This window comes from Bombina bombina, chromosome 2 (genome assembly GCF_027579735.1).
Source record: "Bombina bombina isolate aBomBom1 chromosome 2, aBomBom1.pri, whole genome shotgun sequence".
Lineage (NCBI taxonomy): Eukaryota > Metazoa > Chordata > Amphibia > Anura > Bombinatoridae > Bombina > Bombina bombina.
In genome coordinates this window covers 1,349,811,328-1,349,829,159 of record NC_069500.1, presented here as the reverse complement: position 1 = coordinate 1,349,829,159, position 17,832 = coordinate 1,349,811,328, and the positions used below count along the sequence as shown (strand labels likewise).

The following is a 17,832-nucleotide window of genomic DNA, read 5'->3' as shown; positions in this document are numbered from 1 at the left end:
CCAGCAGTCTGTAAACGCGCGTATACATCTGGCACTGTGGGGCTTGGTTAGGAGTCTGAAAATCAGCACAATGTTCTTAAAAAAAAATAAGCAAAACTATACATTTTCATAAAAACACTCCCAGATGGGCTATATAAATGGTTCATCTACAAAACATTTCTGCAAAGAAAAATCTAGTGTACAATGTCCCTTTAATGAAGAACGGCTAAATACCTGAATCAATGAGAAACATGCTTGAGCGTGGATGTACGGCAAGTCAAATTCTGGCTGGTAGTGAAGATGACAGCGCGTTTCTCTGCAGGGACATCTATTACAAAGCGACACCGATATTATGGGGACAGGAGCACTAAATTCCAAAATGTTCTCATCGTTCTTGCAGGAAACCCGTTCTGTTTGTGCTACTGTATCTGTGCCTTGCTCAGATCAATATGCTGCAATATAAAGTGATACCACGTATGACTGCTCGCTTCCAGCAAATCTAGAATTCTTTCAGTGGTTCTCTGTTCCACACTGCATAGAACTCCTGAAAGGGTCAATCAGAATATTTAGCCTCATTAACAGAGCAGGAAGGATCCATGAAGACTGAAAGAGAGAACCATATATTTTTAATTACGAATGCAGAGGATTTGGAGCTCTCAAATTCAGATTTAAAGGGACAGTGTGCTGTAAAATTTCTCCCCTTTAATTTGTTCCCAATTATCCATTTCCAACAGCTGGAGTGTATTCAATTGTTTAGAAATAGCTTCTTTATCTTTATGTTGTCAATTGAAATATATGTTTTTGTCTGTTAAACCCGCTACTTATACTAAAAATATCAATACTTAAAAAGGAACATGAAACCCACAAATTTGCTTTGTTCTCATGTTACTATTTGTTGAAGAGATACCCAGATAGGTAGTGTGCACGTTGAGAGCACTACATGACAGGAAATAGTGCTACCATCTAGTGATGTATAACTGTTGCTATATAGTGCTGCAGACATGTACACGCCCCTGATCTTACCTTCCTGCTTTTCAACAAAGGATAACAAGAAAACAAAAATAAATGTGATAGTAGTATATTGGAAAGTTGTTTAAAATGACATGCTCTATCTGGATTGTGACAAATATTTTTGGGGTTTCACGCCCCTTTAAGTATTGACTTAAAGAAAATGCTATGCACACAAGATCCAGTAGAAGAAATTACACTCCCAGTGGGAATAATATGTACTAAAATGTTCATTCTTAATGGTTTTCTCCAAACACTGGGCTAGATGAGGAAGCATTTCTGTGTGTAAAAAGGTATAAGATAAGGAGGTCTGATATCCCTAGACGGTCAGCCCATTTTAATGGAGTGTGATCTCCTACCCAAAAAAAACTAGCTACTTAATTTACAAAAATAAACAAAGCAATATCCTATACATGTTATATCCTGCAACTGATATAAGTCATTGGAAACACATTAAGGGAAAACCAATTTTACAGTACACGGTCACTTAAACTCAATAAGCTTTACATCTTTTAAAGGGACACTGAACCCAAAAAAATGATTTTGTGATTCAGATAGAGCACGACATTTTAAGCAACTTTCTAATTTACTCCTATTATCAAATATTCTTAAATCTCTTGGTATCTTTATTTGAAATGCAAGAATGTAAGTTTAGATGCTGGCCCATTTTTGGTGAACAACCTGGGTTGTTTTTGCCGATTGGTGGATAAATTCATCCACCAATAAAAAAAGTGCTGTCCAGTGTTCTAAACAAAAAAAAAAGCTTATATGTCTTCTTTTTCAAATAAAGATAGCAAGAGAACGAAGAAAAATTGATAATAGGAGTAAATTAGAAAGTTGCTTAAAATTGCATGCTCTATCTGAATTACAAAAGAAAAATTTGGGTTCAGTGTCCCTTTAAGGTTGCAAATGTAGCACAATCCCTTGATTAATATAATTGTCTCCATTCTATTCTAGAAACAAACCCATTAGAGACATCGTTATATACCGTATGTCTATGGTGATCAGAAAGGGATGTTACATTTTTTTTTCAAAATTATAAGTGAAAGTTAAATATATCTTTATTATATGAAACATTATATTGTTTGTAAAGACATTTGTAATGCCCCTTTAAAGGGACAGTCTACACCCAAATTGTTATTGTTTAAAAAATAGATAACGCCTTTACTACCCATTCCCAAGCTTTGCACAACCAACATTGTTATATTAATATACTTTATAACATTTACACCTCTAAATATCCGCCTGTTTCTAAGCCACTACAGACAGCCTCTTATCACATGCTTTTTTATTAGCTTTACACAACAGGGGAGTGCTCATTCATGTGAGCCATAAAGATAACATTGTGATCACGCCTGTGGCAGACACTGCACTAATTGGATAAAATGCTAGTCAATAGATAATAAATAACAAGTCATGTGATCAGGGGGCTGTCAGAAGAGGCTTAGATACAAGTTATTCACAGAGGTAACAAGTATATTAATATAACTGTGTTGGTTATGCAAAACTGGGGAACGGGTAATAAAGGGATTATCTATCTTATCAAACAATAAAATGTTTGGAGTAGACTGTCCCTTTAAACAATCTTTTTGCCTTTAAAAATATTTATGTAATTAACTTTTTTGCATCTTTAAAGGGAAAGGAAAGTAAAAATGAATTATTCAGATACAGCATATAAGTTTAAGACACTTAAATTCACTTCTGTTATCAACTGTATTTTGTTCTGTAGGTATCCTCTGTTGAAAAGAATATGTACAGTACATATGCTCAGGAGCAGCAATGTAGTACTGGGAGCTAGCTGCTGATTTGTGGCTACACACATATGGCTATTGTCACTGGCTCGCTAGATGTGTTCAACTAGCTACCAGTAGTGTAATGCTGCTCTGAAATGGACTTTAACTATGTGTTTAATTCAATTACAGGGATTAAACATATATTTATGTCCAAGGAATAATAAAAAAATAAAATATTCTTACATATTCCAGCATTATCTATTTTGCACTTTATCCATTAAAGGGACTTTCTTCCTACTCAAAACTTTCTTCTCTTGCTTGCTATAATATGTGAGAGAGCTAAATGTAGCCACCAATTAGCAAGCGCTATCCAAGGTGCTGAACCAAAAATGGGCCAGCTTTTAAGCTTTTACATTCCTGCTGTTCAAATAAAGATAGCAAGAGAATGAAGAAAATTGATAATAGGAGTAAATTAGAAAGTTGCTTAAAAACATAATTTATGTAAGAACTTACCTGATAAATTCATTTCTTTCATATTAGCAAGAGTCCATGAGCTAGTGACGTATGGGATATACATTCCTACCAGGAGGGGCAAAGTTTCCCAAACCTCAAAATGCCTATAAATACACCCCTCACCACACCCACAATTCAGTTTAACGAATAGCCAAGAAGTGGGGTGATAAAAAAGTGCGAAAGCATATAAAATAAGGAATTGGAATAATTGTGCTTTATACAAAAATCATAACCACCACAAAAAAGGGCGGGCCTCATGGACTCTTGCTAATATGAAAGAAATGAATTTATCAGGTAAGTTCTTACATAAATTATGTTTTCTTTCATGTAATTAGCAAGAGTCCATGAGCTAGTGACGTATGGGATAATGATTACCCAAGATGTGGATCTTTCCACGCAAGAGTCACTAGAGAGGGAGGGATAAAATAAAGACAGCCAATTCCTGCTGAAAATAATCCACACCCAAAATAAAGTTTAATGAAAAACATAAGCAGAAGATTCAAACTGAAACCGCTGCCTGAAGTACTTTTCTACCAAAAACTGCTTCAGAAGAAGAAAATACATCAAAATGGTAGAATTTAGTAAAAGTAAGCAAAGAGGACCAAGTTGCTGCTTTGCAAATCTGATCAACCGAAGCTTCATTCCTAAACGCCCAGGAAGTAGAAACTGACCTAGTAGAATGAGCTGTAATCCTTTGAGGCGGAGTTTCACCCGACTCAACATAGGCAAGATGAATTAAAGATTTCAACCAAGATGCCAAAGAAATGGCAGAAGCTTTCTGGCCTTTTCTAGAACCGGAAAAGATAACAAATAAACTGGAAGTCTTTCGGAAAGACTTAGTAGCTTCAACATAATATTTCAAAGCTCTAACAACATCCAAAGAATGCAACGATTTCTCCTTAGAATTCTTAGGATTAGGACATAATGAAGGAACCACAATTTCTCTACTAATGTTGTTGGAATTCACAACTTTAGGTAAAAATTCAAAAGAAGTTCGCAACACCGCCTTATCCTGATGAAAAATCAGAAAAGGAGACTCACAAGAAAGAGCAGATAATTCAGAGACTCTTCTGGCAGAAGAGATTGCCAAAAGGAACAAAACTTTCCAAGAAAGTAATTTAATGTCCAATGAATGCATAGGTTCAAACGGAGGAGCTTGAAGAGCCCCCAGAACCAAATTCAAACTCCAAGGAGGAGAAATTGACTTAATGACAGGTTTTATACGAACCAAAGCTTGTACAAAACAATGAATATCAGGAAGATTAGCAATCTTTCTGTGAAAAAGAACAGAAAGAGCAGAGATTTGTCCTTTCAAAGAACTTGCGGATAAACCTTTATCTAAACCATCCTGAAGAAACTGTAAAATTCTCGGAATTCTAAAAGAATGCCAAGAAAATTGATGAGAAATACACCAAGAAATATAAGTCTTCCAGACTCTATAATATATCTCTCTGGATACAGATTTACGAGCCTGTAACATAGTATTAATCACGAGTCAGAGAAACCTCTTTGACCAAGAATCAAGCGTTCAATCTCCAAACCTTTAAATTTAAGGATTTGAGATCCTGATGGAAAAAAGGACCTTGCGACAGAAGGTCTGGTCGTAGCGGAAGAGTCCACGGATGGCAAGAGGCCATCCGGACAAAATCCGCAAACGAAAACCTGTGATGCCATGCCGGAGCTACCAGCAGAACAAATGAGCATTCCTTCAGAATCTTGGAGATTACTCTTGGAAGAAGAACTAGAGGCGGAAAGATATAGGCAGGATGATACTTCCAAGGAAGTGATAATGCATCCACTGCTTCCGCCTGAGGATCCCGGGATCTGGACAGATACCTGGGAAGTTTCTTGTTTAGATGAGAAGCCATCAGATCTATTTCTGGAAGTCCCCACATTTGAACAATCTGAAGAAATACCTCAGGGTGAAGAGACCATTCGCCCGGATGCAACGTTTGGCGACTGAGATCATCCGCTTCCCAATTGTCTATACCTGGGATATGAACCGCAGAGATTAGACAGGAGCTGGATTCCGCCCAAACCAAAATTCGAGATACTTCTTTCATAGCCAGAGGACTGTGAGTCCCTCCTTGATGATTGATGTATGCCACAGTTGTGACATTGTCTGTCTGAAAACAAATGAACGATTCTCTCTTCAGAAGAGGCCAAGACTGAAGAGTTCTGAAAATTGCACGGAGTTCCAAAATATTGATCGGTAATCTCACCTCCTGAGATTCCCAAACTGCTTGTGCCGTCAGAGATCCCCACACAGCTCCCCAACCTGTGAGACTTGCATCTGTTGAAATTACAGTCCAGGTCGGAAGCACAAAAGAAGCCCCCTGAATTAAACGATGGTGATCTGTCCACCACGTTAGAGAGTGTCGTACAATCGGTTTTAAAGATATTAATTGAGATATCTTTGTGTAATCCTTGCACCATTGATTCAGCATACAGAGCTGAAGAGGTCGCATGTGAAAACGAGCAAAGGGGATCGCGTCCGATGCAGCAGTCATAAGACCTAGAATTTCCATGCATAAGGCTACCGAAGGGAATGATTGTGACTGAAGGTTTCGACAAGCTGAAATCAATTTTAGACGTCTCTTGTCTGTTAAAGACAGAGTCATGGACACTGAATCTATCTGGAAACCCAGAAAGGTTACCCTTGTCTGAGGAATCAATGAACTTTTTGGTGAATTGATCCTCCAACCATGATCTTGAAGAAACAACACAAGTCGATTCGTATGAGATTCTGCTAAATGTAAAGACTGAGCAAGTACCAAGATATCGTCCAAATAAGGAAATACCACAATACCCTGTTCTCTGATTACAGACAGAAGGGCACCGAGAACCTTTGTAAAAATTCTTGGAGCTGTAGCTAGGCCAAACGGCAGAGCCACAAACTGGTAATGCTTGTCCAGAAAAGAGAATCTCAGGAACTGATAATGATCTGGATGAATCGGAATATGCAGATATGCATCCTGTAAATCTATTGTGGACATATAATGCCCTTGCTGAACAAAAGGCAAGATAGTCCTTACAGTTACCATTTTGAACGTTGGTATCCTTACATAACGATTCAATATTTTTAGATCCAGAACTGGTCTGAAGGAATTCTCCTTCTTTGGTACAATGAAGAGATTTGAATAAAACCCCATCCCCTGTTCCAGAACTGGAACTGGCATAATTACTCCAGCCAACTCTAGATCTGAAACACATTTCAGAAATGCTTGAGCTTTCACTGGATTTACTGGGACACGGGAAAGAAAAAATCTCTTAGCAGGAGGTCTCATCTTGAAACCAATTCTGTACCCTTCTGAAACAATGTTCTGAATCCAAAGATTGTGAACAGAATTGATCCAAATTTCTTTGAAAAAAACGTAACCTGCCCCCTACCAGCTGAGCTGGAATGAGGGCCGCACCTTCATGTGGACTTAGAAGCTGGCTTTGCCTTTCTAGAAGGCTTGGATTTATTCCAGACTGGAGATGGTTTCCAAACTGAAACTGCTCCTGAGGATGAAGGATCAGGCTTTTGTTCTTTGTTGAAACGAAAGGAACGAAAACGATTATTAGCCCTGTTTTTACCCTTAGATTTTCTATCCTGTGGTAAAAAAGTTCCTTTCCCACCGGTAACAGTTGAGATAATAGAATCCAACTGAGAACCAAATAATTTGTTACCCTGGAAAGAAATGGAAAGTAGAATTGATTTAGAAGCCATATCAGCATTCCAAGTTTTAAGCCATAAAGCTCTTCTAGCTAAAATAGCTAGAGACATAAACCTGACATCAACTCTGATAATATCAAAAATGGCATCACAGATAAAATTATTAGCATGTTGAAGAAGAATAATAATATTATGAGAATCATGATCTGTTACTTGTTGCGCTAAAGTTTCCAACCAAAAAGTTGAAGCTGCAGCAACATCAGCCAATGATATAGCAGGTCTAAGAAGATTACCTGAACACAGATAAGCTTTTCTTAGAAAGGATTCAATTTTCCTATCTAAAGGATCCTTAAACGAAGTACCATCTGACGTAGGAATAGTAGTACGTTTAGCAAGGGTAGAAATAGCCCCATCAACTCTAGGGATTTTGTCCCAAAATTCTAATCTGTCAGACAGCACAGGATATAATTGCTTAAAACGTTTAGAAGGAGTAAATGAATTACCCAATTTATCCCATTCTCTGGAAATTACTTCAGAAATAGCATTAGGAACAGGAAAAACTTCTGGGATAACCACAGGAGATTTAAAGACCTTATCTAAACGTTTAGAATTAGTATCAAGAGGACCAGAATCCTCTATTTCTAAAGCAATTAGTACTTCTTTAAGTAAAGAACGAATAAATTCCATTTTAAATAAATATGAAGATTTATCAGCATCAATCTCTGAGACAGAATCCTCTGAACCAGAAGAGTCATCAGAATCAGAATGATGATGTTCATTTAAAAATTCATCTGTGGAGAGAGAAGTTTTAAAAGATTTTTTATGTTTACTAGAAGGAGAAATAACAGACATAGCCTTCTTGATGGATTCAGAAACAAAATCTCTTATGTTATCAGGAACATTCTGCACCTTAGATGTTGAAGGAACTGCAACAGGCAATGGTACATTACTAAAGGAAAACAGAATTTATGTTTACCTGATAAATTACTTTCTCCAACGGTGTGTCCGGTCCACGGCGTCATCCTTACTTGTGGGATATTCTCTTCCCCAACAGGAAATGGCAAAGAGCCCAGCAAAGCTGGTCACATGATCCCTCCTAGGCTCCGCCTACCCCAGTCATTCGACCGACGTTAAGGAGGAATATTTGCATAGGAGAAACCATATGGTACCGTGGTGACTGTAGTTAAAGAAAATAAATTATCAGACCTGATTAAAAAAACCAGGGCGGGCCGTGGACCGGACACACCGTTGGAGAAAGTAATTTATCAGGTAAACATAAATTCTGTTTTCTCCAACATAGGTGTGTCCGGTCCACGGCGTCATCCTTACTTGTGGGAACCAATACCAAAGCTTTAGGACACGGATGAAGGGAGGGAGCAAATCAGGTCACCTAAATGGAAGGCACCACGGCTTGCAAAACCTTTCTCCCAAAAATAGCCTCAGAAGAAGCAAAAGTATCAAACTTGTAAAATTTGGTAAAAGTGTGCAGTGAAGACCAAGTCGCTGCCCTACATATCTGATCAACAGAAGCCTCGTTCTTGAAGGCCCATGTGGAAGCCACAGCCCTAGTGGAATGAGCTGTGATTCTTTCGGGAGGCTGCCGTCCGGCAGTCTCGTAAGCCAATCTGATGATGCTTTTAATCCAAAAAGAGAGAGAGGTAGAAGTTGCTTTTTGACCTCTCCTTTTACCGGAATAAACAACAAACAAGGAAGATGTTTGTCTAAAATCCTTTGTAGCATCTAAATAGAATTTTAGAGCGCGAACAACATCCAAATTGTGCAACAAACGTTCCTTCTTCGAAACTGGTTTCGGACACAGAGAAGGTACGATAATCTCCTGGTTAATGTTTTTGTTAGAAACAACTTTTGGAAGAAAACCAGGTTTAGTACGTAAAACCACCTTATCTGCATGGAACACCAGATTAGGAGGAGAACACTGCAGAGCAGATAATTCTGAAACTCTTCTAGCAGAAGAAATTGCAACTAAAAGCAAAACTTTCCAAGATAATAACTTAATATCAACGGAATGCAAGGGTTCAAACGGAACCCCCTGAAGAACTGAAAGAACTAAATTGAGACTCCAAGGAGGAGTCAAAGGTTTGTAAACAGGCTTAATTCTAACCAGAGCCTGAACAAAAGCTTGAACATCTGGCACAGCGGCCAGCTTTTTGTGAAGTAACACAGACAAGGCAGAAATCTGTCCCTTCAGGGAACTTGCAGATAAACCTTTTTCCAATCCTTCTTGAAGGAAGGATAGAATCCTAGGAATCTTAACCTTGTCCCAAGGGAATCCTTTAGATTCACACCAACAGATATATTTTTTCCAAATTTTGTGGTAAATCTTTCTAGTTACAGGCTTTCTGGCCTGAACAAGAGTATCGATAACAGGATCTGAGAACCCTCGCTTCGATAAGATCAAGCGTTCAATCTCCAAGCAGTCAGCTGGAGTGAAACCAGATTCGGGTGTTCGAACGGACCCTGAACAAGAAGGTCTCGTCTCAAAGGTAGCTTCCAAGGTGGAGCCGATGACATATTCACCAGATCTGCATACCAAGTCCTGCGTGGCCACGCAGGAGCTATCAAGATCACCGACGCCCTCTCCTGATTGATCCTGGCTACCAGCCTGGGGATGAGAGGAAACGGCGGGAACACATAAGCTAGTTTGAAGGTCCAAGGTGCTACTAGTGCATCCACTAGAGCCGCCTTGGGATCCCTGGATCTGGACCCGTAGCAAGGAACTTTGAAGTTCTGACGAGAGGCCATCAGATCCATGTCTGGAATGCCCCACAGCTGAGTGACTTGGGCAAAGATTTCCGGATGGAGTTCCCACTCCCCCGGATGTAATGGCTGACGACTCAGAAAATCCGCTTCCCAAATTTCCACTCCTGGGATGTGGATAGCAGACAGGTGGCAGGAGTGAAACTCCGCCCATAGAATGATTTTGGTCACTTCTTCCATCGCCAGGGAACTCCTTGTTCCCCCCTGATGGTTGATGTACGCAACAGTTGTCATGTTGTCTGATTGAAACCGTATGAACTTGGCCCTCGCTAGCTGAGGCCAAGCCTTGAGAGCATTGAATATCGCTCTCAGTTCCAGAATATTTATCGGTAGAAGAGATTCTTCCCGAGACCAAAGACCCTGAGCTTTCAGGGATCCCCAGACCGCGCCCCAGCCCATCAGACTGGCGTCGGTCGTGACAATGACCCACTCTGGTCTGCGGAATGTCATCCCTCGTGACAGGTTGTCCAGGGACAGCCACCAACGGAGTGAGTCTCTGGTCCTCTGATTTACTTGTATCTTCGGAGACAAGTCTGTATAGTCCCCATTCCACTGACTGAGCATGCACAGTTGTAATGGTCTTAGATGAATGCGTGCAAAAGGAACTATGTCCATTGCCGCTACCATCAACCCGATCACTTCCATGCACTGAGCTATGGAAGGAAGAGGAACGGAATGAAGTATCCGACAAGAGTCTAGAAGTTTTGTTTTTCTGGCCTCTGTCAGAAAAATCCTCATTTCTAAGGAGTCTATTATGGTTCCCAAGAAGGGAACCCTTGTTGACGGAGATAGAGAACTCTTTTCCACGTTCACTTTCCATCCGTGAGATCTGAGAAAGGCCAGGACAATGTCCGTGTGAGCCTTTGCTTGAGGAAGGGACGACGCTTGAATCAGAATGTCGTCCAAGTAAGGTACTACAGCAATGCCCCTTGGTCTTAGCACAGCTAGAAGGGACCCTAGTACCTTTGTGAAAATCCTTGGAGCAGTGGCTAATCCGAAAGGAAGCGCCACGAACTGGTAATGTTTGTCCAGGAATGCGAACCTCAGGAACCGATGATGTTCCTTGTGGATAGGAATATGTAGATACGCATCCTTTAAATCCACCGTGGTCATGAATTGACCTTCCTGGATGGAAGGAAGAATTGTTCGAATGGTTTCCATCTTGAACGATGGAACCTTGAGAAACTTGTTTAAGATCTTGAGATCTAAGATTGGTCTGAACGTTCCCTCTTTCTTGGGAACTATAAACAGATTGGAGTAGAACCCCATCCCTTGTTCTCTTAATGGAACAGGATGAATCACTCCCATTTTTAACAGGTCTTCTACACAATGTAAGAATGCCTGTCTTTTTATGTGGTCTGAAGACAACTGAGACCTGTGGAACCTCCCCCTTGGGGGAAGCCCCTTGAATTCCAGAAGATAACCTTGGGAGACTATTTCTAGCGCCCAAGGATCCAGAACATCTCTTGCCCAAGCCTGAGCGAAGAGAGAGAGTCTGCCCCCCACCAGATCCGGTCCCGGATCGGGGGCCAACATTTCATGCTGTCTTGGTAGCAGTGGCAGGTTTCTTGGCCTGCTTTCCCTTGTTCCAGCCTTGCATTGGTCTCCAAGCTGGCTTGGCTTGAGAAGAATTACCCTCTTGCTTAGAGGACGTAGTACTTTGGGCTGGTCCGTTTCTACGAAAGGGACGAAAATTAGGTTTATTTTTTGCCTTGAAAGGCCGATCCTGAGGAAGGGCGTGGCCCTTACCCCCAGTGATATCAGAGATAATCTCTTTCAAGTCAGGGCCAAACAGCGTTTTCCCCTTGAAAGGAATGTTAAGTAGCTTGTTCTTGGAAGACGCATCAGCCGACCAAGATTTCAACCAAAGCGCTCTGCGCGCCACAATAGCAAACCCAGAATTCTTAGCCGCTAACCTAGCCAATTGCAAAGTGGCGTCTAGGGTGAAAGAATTAGCCAATTTGAGAGCATTGATTCTGTCCATAATCTCCTCAAAAGGAGGAGAATCACTATTGACCGCCTTTATCAGCTCATCGAACCAGAAACATGCGGCTGTAGCGACAGGGACAATGCATGAAATTGGTTGTAGAAGGTAACCCTGCGGAACAAACATCTTTTTAAGCAAACCTTCTAATTTTTTATCCATAGGATCTTTGAAAGCACAACTATCCTCTATGGGTATAGTGGTGCGTTTGTTTAAAGTGGAAACCGCTCCCTCGACCTTAGGGACTGTCTGCCATAAGTCCTTTCTGGGGTCGACCATAGGAAACAATTTTTTAAATATGGGGGGAGGGACGAAAGGAATACCGGGCCTTTCCCATTCTTTATTAACAATGTCCGCCACCCGCCTGGGTATAGGAAAAGCTTCTGGGAGCCCCGGCACCTCTAGGAACTTGTCCATTTTACATAGTTTCTCTGGGATGACCAACTTGTCACAATCATCCAGAGTGGATAATACCTCCTTAAGCAGAATGCGGAGATGTTCCAACTTAAATTTAAATGCAATCACATCAGGTTCAGCTTGTTGAGAAATGTTCCCTGAATCAGTAATTTCTCCCTCAGACAAAACCTCCCTGGCCCCATCAGACTGGGTTAGGGGCCCTTCAGAAATATTATTATCAGCGTCGTCATGCTCTTCAGTATCTAAAACAGAGCAGTCGCGCTTACGCTGACAAGTGTTCATTTTGGCTAAAATGTTTTTGACAGAATTATCCATTACAGCCGTTAATTGTTGCATAGTAAGGAGTATTGGCGCGCTAGATGTACTAGGGGCCTCCTGAGTGGGCAAGACTCGTGTAGACGAAGGAGGGAATGATGCAGTACCATGCTTACTCCCCTCACTTGAGGAATCATCTTGGGCATCATTGTCATTGTCACATAAATCACATTTATTTAAATGAGTAGGAATTCTGGCTTCCCCACATTCAGAACACAGTCTATCTGGTAGTTCAGACATGTTAAACAGGCATAAACTTGATAACAAAGTACAAAAAACGTTTTAAAATAAAACCGTTACTGTCACTTTAAATTTTAAACTGAACACACTTTATTACTGCAATTGCGAAAAAACATGAAGGAATTGTTCAAAATTCACCAAATTTTCACCACAGTGTCTTAAAGCCTTAAAAGTATTGCACACCAAATTTGGAAGCTTTAACCCTTAAAATAACGGAACCGGAGCCGTTTTGAACTTTAACCCCTTTACAGTCCCTGGTATCTGCTTTGCTGAGACCCAACCAAGCCCCAAGGGGAATACGATACCAAATGACGCCTTCAGAAAGTCTTTTCTAAGTATCAGAGCTCCTCTCACATGCGACTGCATGCCATGCCTCTCAAAAACAAGTGCGCAACACCGGCGCGAAAATGAGGCTCTGCCTATGCTTTGGGAAAGCCCCTAAAGAATAAGGTGTCTAAAACAGTGCCTGCCGATATTATTATATCAAAATACCCAGATAAAATGATTCCTCAAGGCTAAATATGTGTTAATAATCAATCGATTTAGCCCAGAAAAAGTCTACAGTCTTAATAAGCCCTTTTTGAAGCCCTTATTTACGATCGTAATAAACATGGCTTACCGGATCCCATAGGGAAAATGACAGCTTCCAGCATTACATCGTCTTGTTAGAATGTGTCATACCTCAAGCAGCAAGAGACTGCTCACTGTTCCCCCAACTGAAGTTAATTGCTCTCAACAGTCCTGTGTGGAACAGCCATGGATTTTAGTGACGGTTGCTAAAATCATTTTCCTCATACAAACAGAAATCTTCATCTCTTTTCTGTTTCTGAGTAAATAGTACATACCAGCACTATTTCAAAATAACAAACTCTTGATTGAATAATAAAAACTACAGTTAAACACTAAAAAACTCTAAGCCATCTCCGTGGAGATGTTGCCTGTACAACGGCAAAGAGAATGACTGGGGTAGGCGGAGCCTAGGAGGGATCATGTGACCAGCTTTGCTGGGCTCTTTGCCATTTCCTGTTGGGGAAGAGAATATCCCACAAGTAAGGATGACGCCGTGGACCGGACACACCTATGTTGGAGAAATATTATCTGCATTAACAAGTTTGTCATGACAATTAATACAAACAACAGCCGGAGGAATAGCTACCAAAAGTTTACAGCAGATACACTTAGCTTTGGTAGTTCCAGCACTAGACAGCGATTTTCCTGAAGTATCTTCTGACTCGGATGCAACGTGAGACATCTTGCAATATGTAAGAGAAAAAAACAACATATAAAGCAAAATTGATCAAATTCCTTAAATGACAGTTTCAGGAATGGGAAAAAATGCCAATAAACAAGCTTCTAGTAACCAGAAGCAAAGAAAAAATGAGACTGAAATAATGTGGAGACAAAAGCGACGCCCATATTTTTTAGCGCCAAATAAGACGCCCACATTATTTGGCGCCTAAATGCTTTTTGGAGCCAAAAATGACGCCACATCCGGAACGCCAACATTTTTGGCGCAAAAGGACGTAAAAAATGACGCAACTTCCGGCGACACGTATGACGCCGGAAACAGAAAAGATTTTTTGCGCCAAAAAAGTCCGCGCCAAGAATGACGCAATAAAATGAAGCATTTTCAGCCCCCGCGAGCCTAACAGCCCACAGGGAAAAAAGTGTCAAATTTTTTAAGGTAAGAAAAAATGATTGATTCAAATGCATTATCCCAAATATGAAACTGACTGTCTGAAAATAAGGAATGTTGAACATCCTGAGTCAAGGCAAATAAATGTTTGAATACATATATTTAGAACTTTATGAACAAAGTGCCCAACCATAGCTTAGAGTGTCACAGAAAATAAGATTTACTTACCCCAGGACACTCATCTACATGTTTGTAGAAAGCCAAACCAGTACTGAAACGAGAATCAGTAGAGGTAATGGTATATAAGAGTATATCGTCGATCTGAAAAGGGAGGTAAGAGATGAATCTCTACGACCGATAACAGAGAACCTATGAAATAGACCCCGTAGAAGGAGATCACTGCATTCAAATAGGCAATACTCTCTTCACATCCCTCTGACATTCACTGCACGCTGAGAGGAAAACCGGGCTCCAACTTGCTGCGGAGCGCATATCAACGTAGAATCTAGCACAAACTTACTTCACCACCTCCATAGGAGGCAAAGTTTGTAAAAACTGAATTGTGGGTGTGGTGAGGGGTGTATTTATAGGCATTTTGAGGTTTGGGAAACTTTGCCCCTCCTGGTAGGAATGTATATCCCATACGTCACTAGCTCATGGACTCTTGCTAATTACATGAAAGAAATTGCATGCTCTATCGGACTAATTAAAGAAAAGGAAAAAAATTGGGTTTAGTGTCTCTTTAAAAGGGACAAAGCCCAACATTTTCGTTTACCAAAATTCCCAATTTACTTCTATTATCAAATTATCTTTTTTTTTTCTTCTTATACTTTTTTGAAGATCAGGGATGTAAGCTCAGGAGTGTGCACGTGTCTGCGGCACTATATTTGCAGCAGTTTTGCAACAATGTTATACATTATCAAGAGCACTAGACGGCAACACTATTTCCTGTCATGTGCACACCACCTATCTAGGTATCTCTTCAACAAAGAATAACATGAGAATGAAGCAAATTTGATAATAGAAGTTAACTGGTAACTTTAAAACAAAACTGTATTCTTTATCTGAATCATGAAAGAAACATTTTGGATTTCATTTCCTTTAAAAACAGCATCTGATATTTTACTGCTTTACACTTTTTCCTACACTATTTTCTGTTTTGTGATTCGTGGCTATAAAGAGCAGTGTCTATGTGAGCACGTGCGCATAAGAGCTATACCAAATGCACATTCACTTTAGACTTACAATGAGATATGGACATTCTAAACTAACACTTCATTAGACCTGGCTGAGAACGTGCAAGGACATAAAACCCAAAATGTTTTTTTCACGATTCAGATAGAGCAAACAATTTTAAACAAATGTAAAATTTACTTCTATTATATATGTTGCTCTTTTCTCTTGGTATCCTTTGTTGAAGGATCAGTAATACACTACTGGTGAGCCAATGACAAAAAACATATGTGTGCAGCCACCAATCACCAGCTTGTGAGCCTAATTAGATAAAATGCGAAAGTTTTTTAAAATTGCAAAAAAAAAAAAAAAAGAAAGAAATAAAATGCATAAAACTGGGGGCTGACGGCAAGCACGGGAAAGATGCGCCAGACAGGATGTTAAACGGAGCCATTGATACCATTTTACACAGGTCTAAAGGGGACTGGTGGAGCTGCTTCAAGACAATCCACATCCCATGCAGTGCTAACAGTTTAGCATTAATTTAAACCTTTTCATGACAAAAAAGATTTCATTGTTAAAAAGCTACTTATTTTGACTTTGAAACCAAAAGATAAAAAACCCCTTCAGCTCTACTGGTAGCCAGTAACTCCCCACAAACATCATTTTTTTATTTTATGATTCAGATGGAGCATGAAATTTTAAGCAACTTTCTAATTTACTCCTATTATCAATTTGTTCTTCGTTCTCTTGCTATCTTTATTTGAAAAAGCAGGAATGTAAGCTTACGAGCCGGCCCATTTTTAGTTCAGTACCCTTAAAATTGAATGCTCGCTCTGAATCATGAAAGAAAAAAATTGGGTTCAGTGTCCCTTTAATCAAACATAAAAACATTAATTTAATAAACTGACACATATTTCCCCAAATAATCAATATAACTCATGCTTTCACCTGTATCTATTTGTTCACTTTTTGAATATAAAATAGATTATTATTTAATGTGTGCTTGCTAAGGAGCAGCAATGCACTATTGGGGGATAGCTACTAATTGGTGGCTGCACATATATGCCTCTTGAAATTAGTTTGTCAGATGTGTTCAGCTAGCTCCCATTCGAGCACTGCTGGTGTTTCAACAAAGGATTTCAAGAGAATGAAGCACATTTGATAATAGAAATAAATTGGAAAGTATTGTAAGCTATATCTGAATCACAAAAGACACATTTTGTGCTTCATGTCCCGTTAAGTTTACTTTCCCAACAATATATAAAACCGTCTCGGTTTCTCAAATAAAAAAATAAAAATAAAAATAAATACAAGATATAACATTTTAAGAAACAATATATCCCAAAATGTGTAGCTAACTTTTTACACTGAGTGCCTGTTCCAATTTTTGCTGCAACCAACAAAATAATTAACACAGACGGGTGAGCAAAAAGTCAACAAAAACAAAAATAAATGATTGAGAGAAACTCATTCACAAATTTCTGTGGGAACCAATTATAGTTTCTGATATAAATACTAATTATGAAAAAAATGTTTTCATATTCACGCTGCCTTTCAATGCTGGATGCCAAGACAGATTAATGTGTAAAAACAAGCGCGAGAAAACTGCGTCTCTATGACAACACAAGCAAGAGGCTGAGATATAGCACAACTACCAAATGCATTGTATACAATTTGTATACACACTACTTATTCTTCAATTAGACACTGTTGTTATAATTGGAGTTTTACAATAAAGCAAATTCCTCGCAAATCACAGCAGTGTACATCGCCTTTTATACCAATTCCATATATACACAACATTTTTATAAATTCACATATACTGTATGTATAGAAACGTGCCTACATCATGGTGAACTAGATTTGAAAACGGACAGAAAATATTTGACCTCATTATTTTACTATGTCTATTTCACTTACTCTTGTGTCTGTGTATATTTAAAGAGCTACATTTAGTCTCTATTTTAAATGATACACCTATCTGCCCCTCCACCGAAGACAGTTTTTTTTTCTTAATTATTTTTTCTCAAAGAATGTGATCCAGATTGGCAGGCTGCCCAACAGCACACAACTTTTTTTTTTTTTTTTAATAGAATCAGCAGTACAGCCTCTTATTAGCTATATAGCACCAGGTGATGAGACTATGGCACACACACAAAAAAAAAATATTTATACAGTATATAAAAAACTAAAAAAGGGACATAAAACGTCTCTGGGTTTTTGTGTAAAATTGTTCTTTGTCTTACACTCCCTAGAAAAACTAAATCTGTAACCTATCACATTGTGTCTAAAGCCATTTTAATTTGTTTAAAAAAAAAAAAAAAAAAAGTAAAAATAGATACTGTATATTGAAGGCTTTAATTTGTGAAACGCAGTGCAGGTGAATATATGGAAG

General features: G+C 39.3%; 1 protein-coding gene across 10 annotated transcripts in view; it reads right to left on the bottom strand.

Annotated features, from left to right (window-relative positions):
• Window positions 1-17,832, bottom strand: part of CTBP1 (C-terminal binding protein 1) — a 232,545-nt gene that overhangs the window by 165,879 nt on the left and 48,834 nt on the right. For 3 of the 10 annotated variants that reach the window (XM_053704243.1, XM_053704246.1, XM_053704247.1), the window contains one exon: window positions 214-431. The exons of 5 other annotated variants lie outside the window; for them this stretch is intronic. In XM_053704243.1, coding sequence (XP_053560218.1) covers window positions 214-232 — 19 coding nt within the window. In that variant the 5' untranslated portion in view covers window positions 233-431. Of the gene's footprint in view, window positions 1-213; window positions 583-17,832 lie in introns of all 10 variants that reach the window. 2 more of the 10 variants (XM_053704244.1, XM_053704245.1) reach the window with 2 other exon arrangements.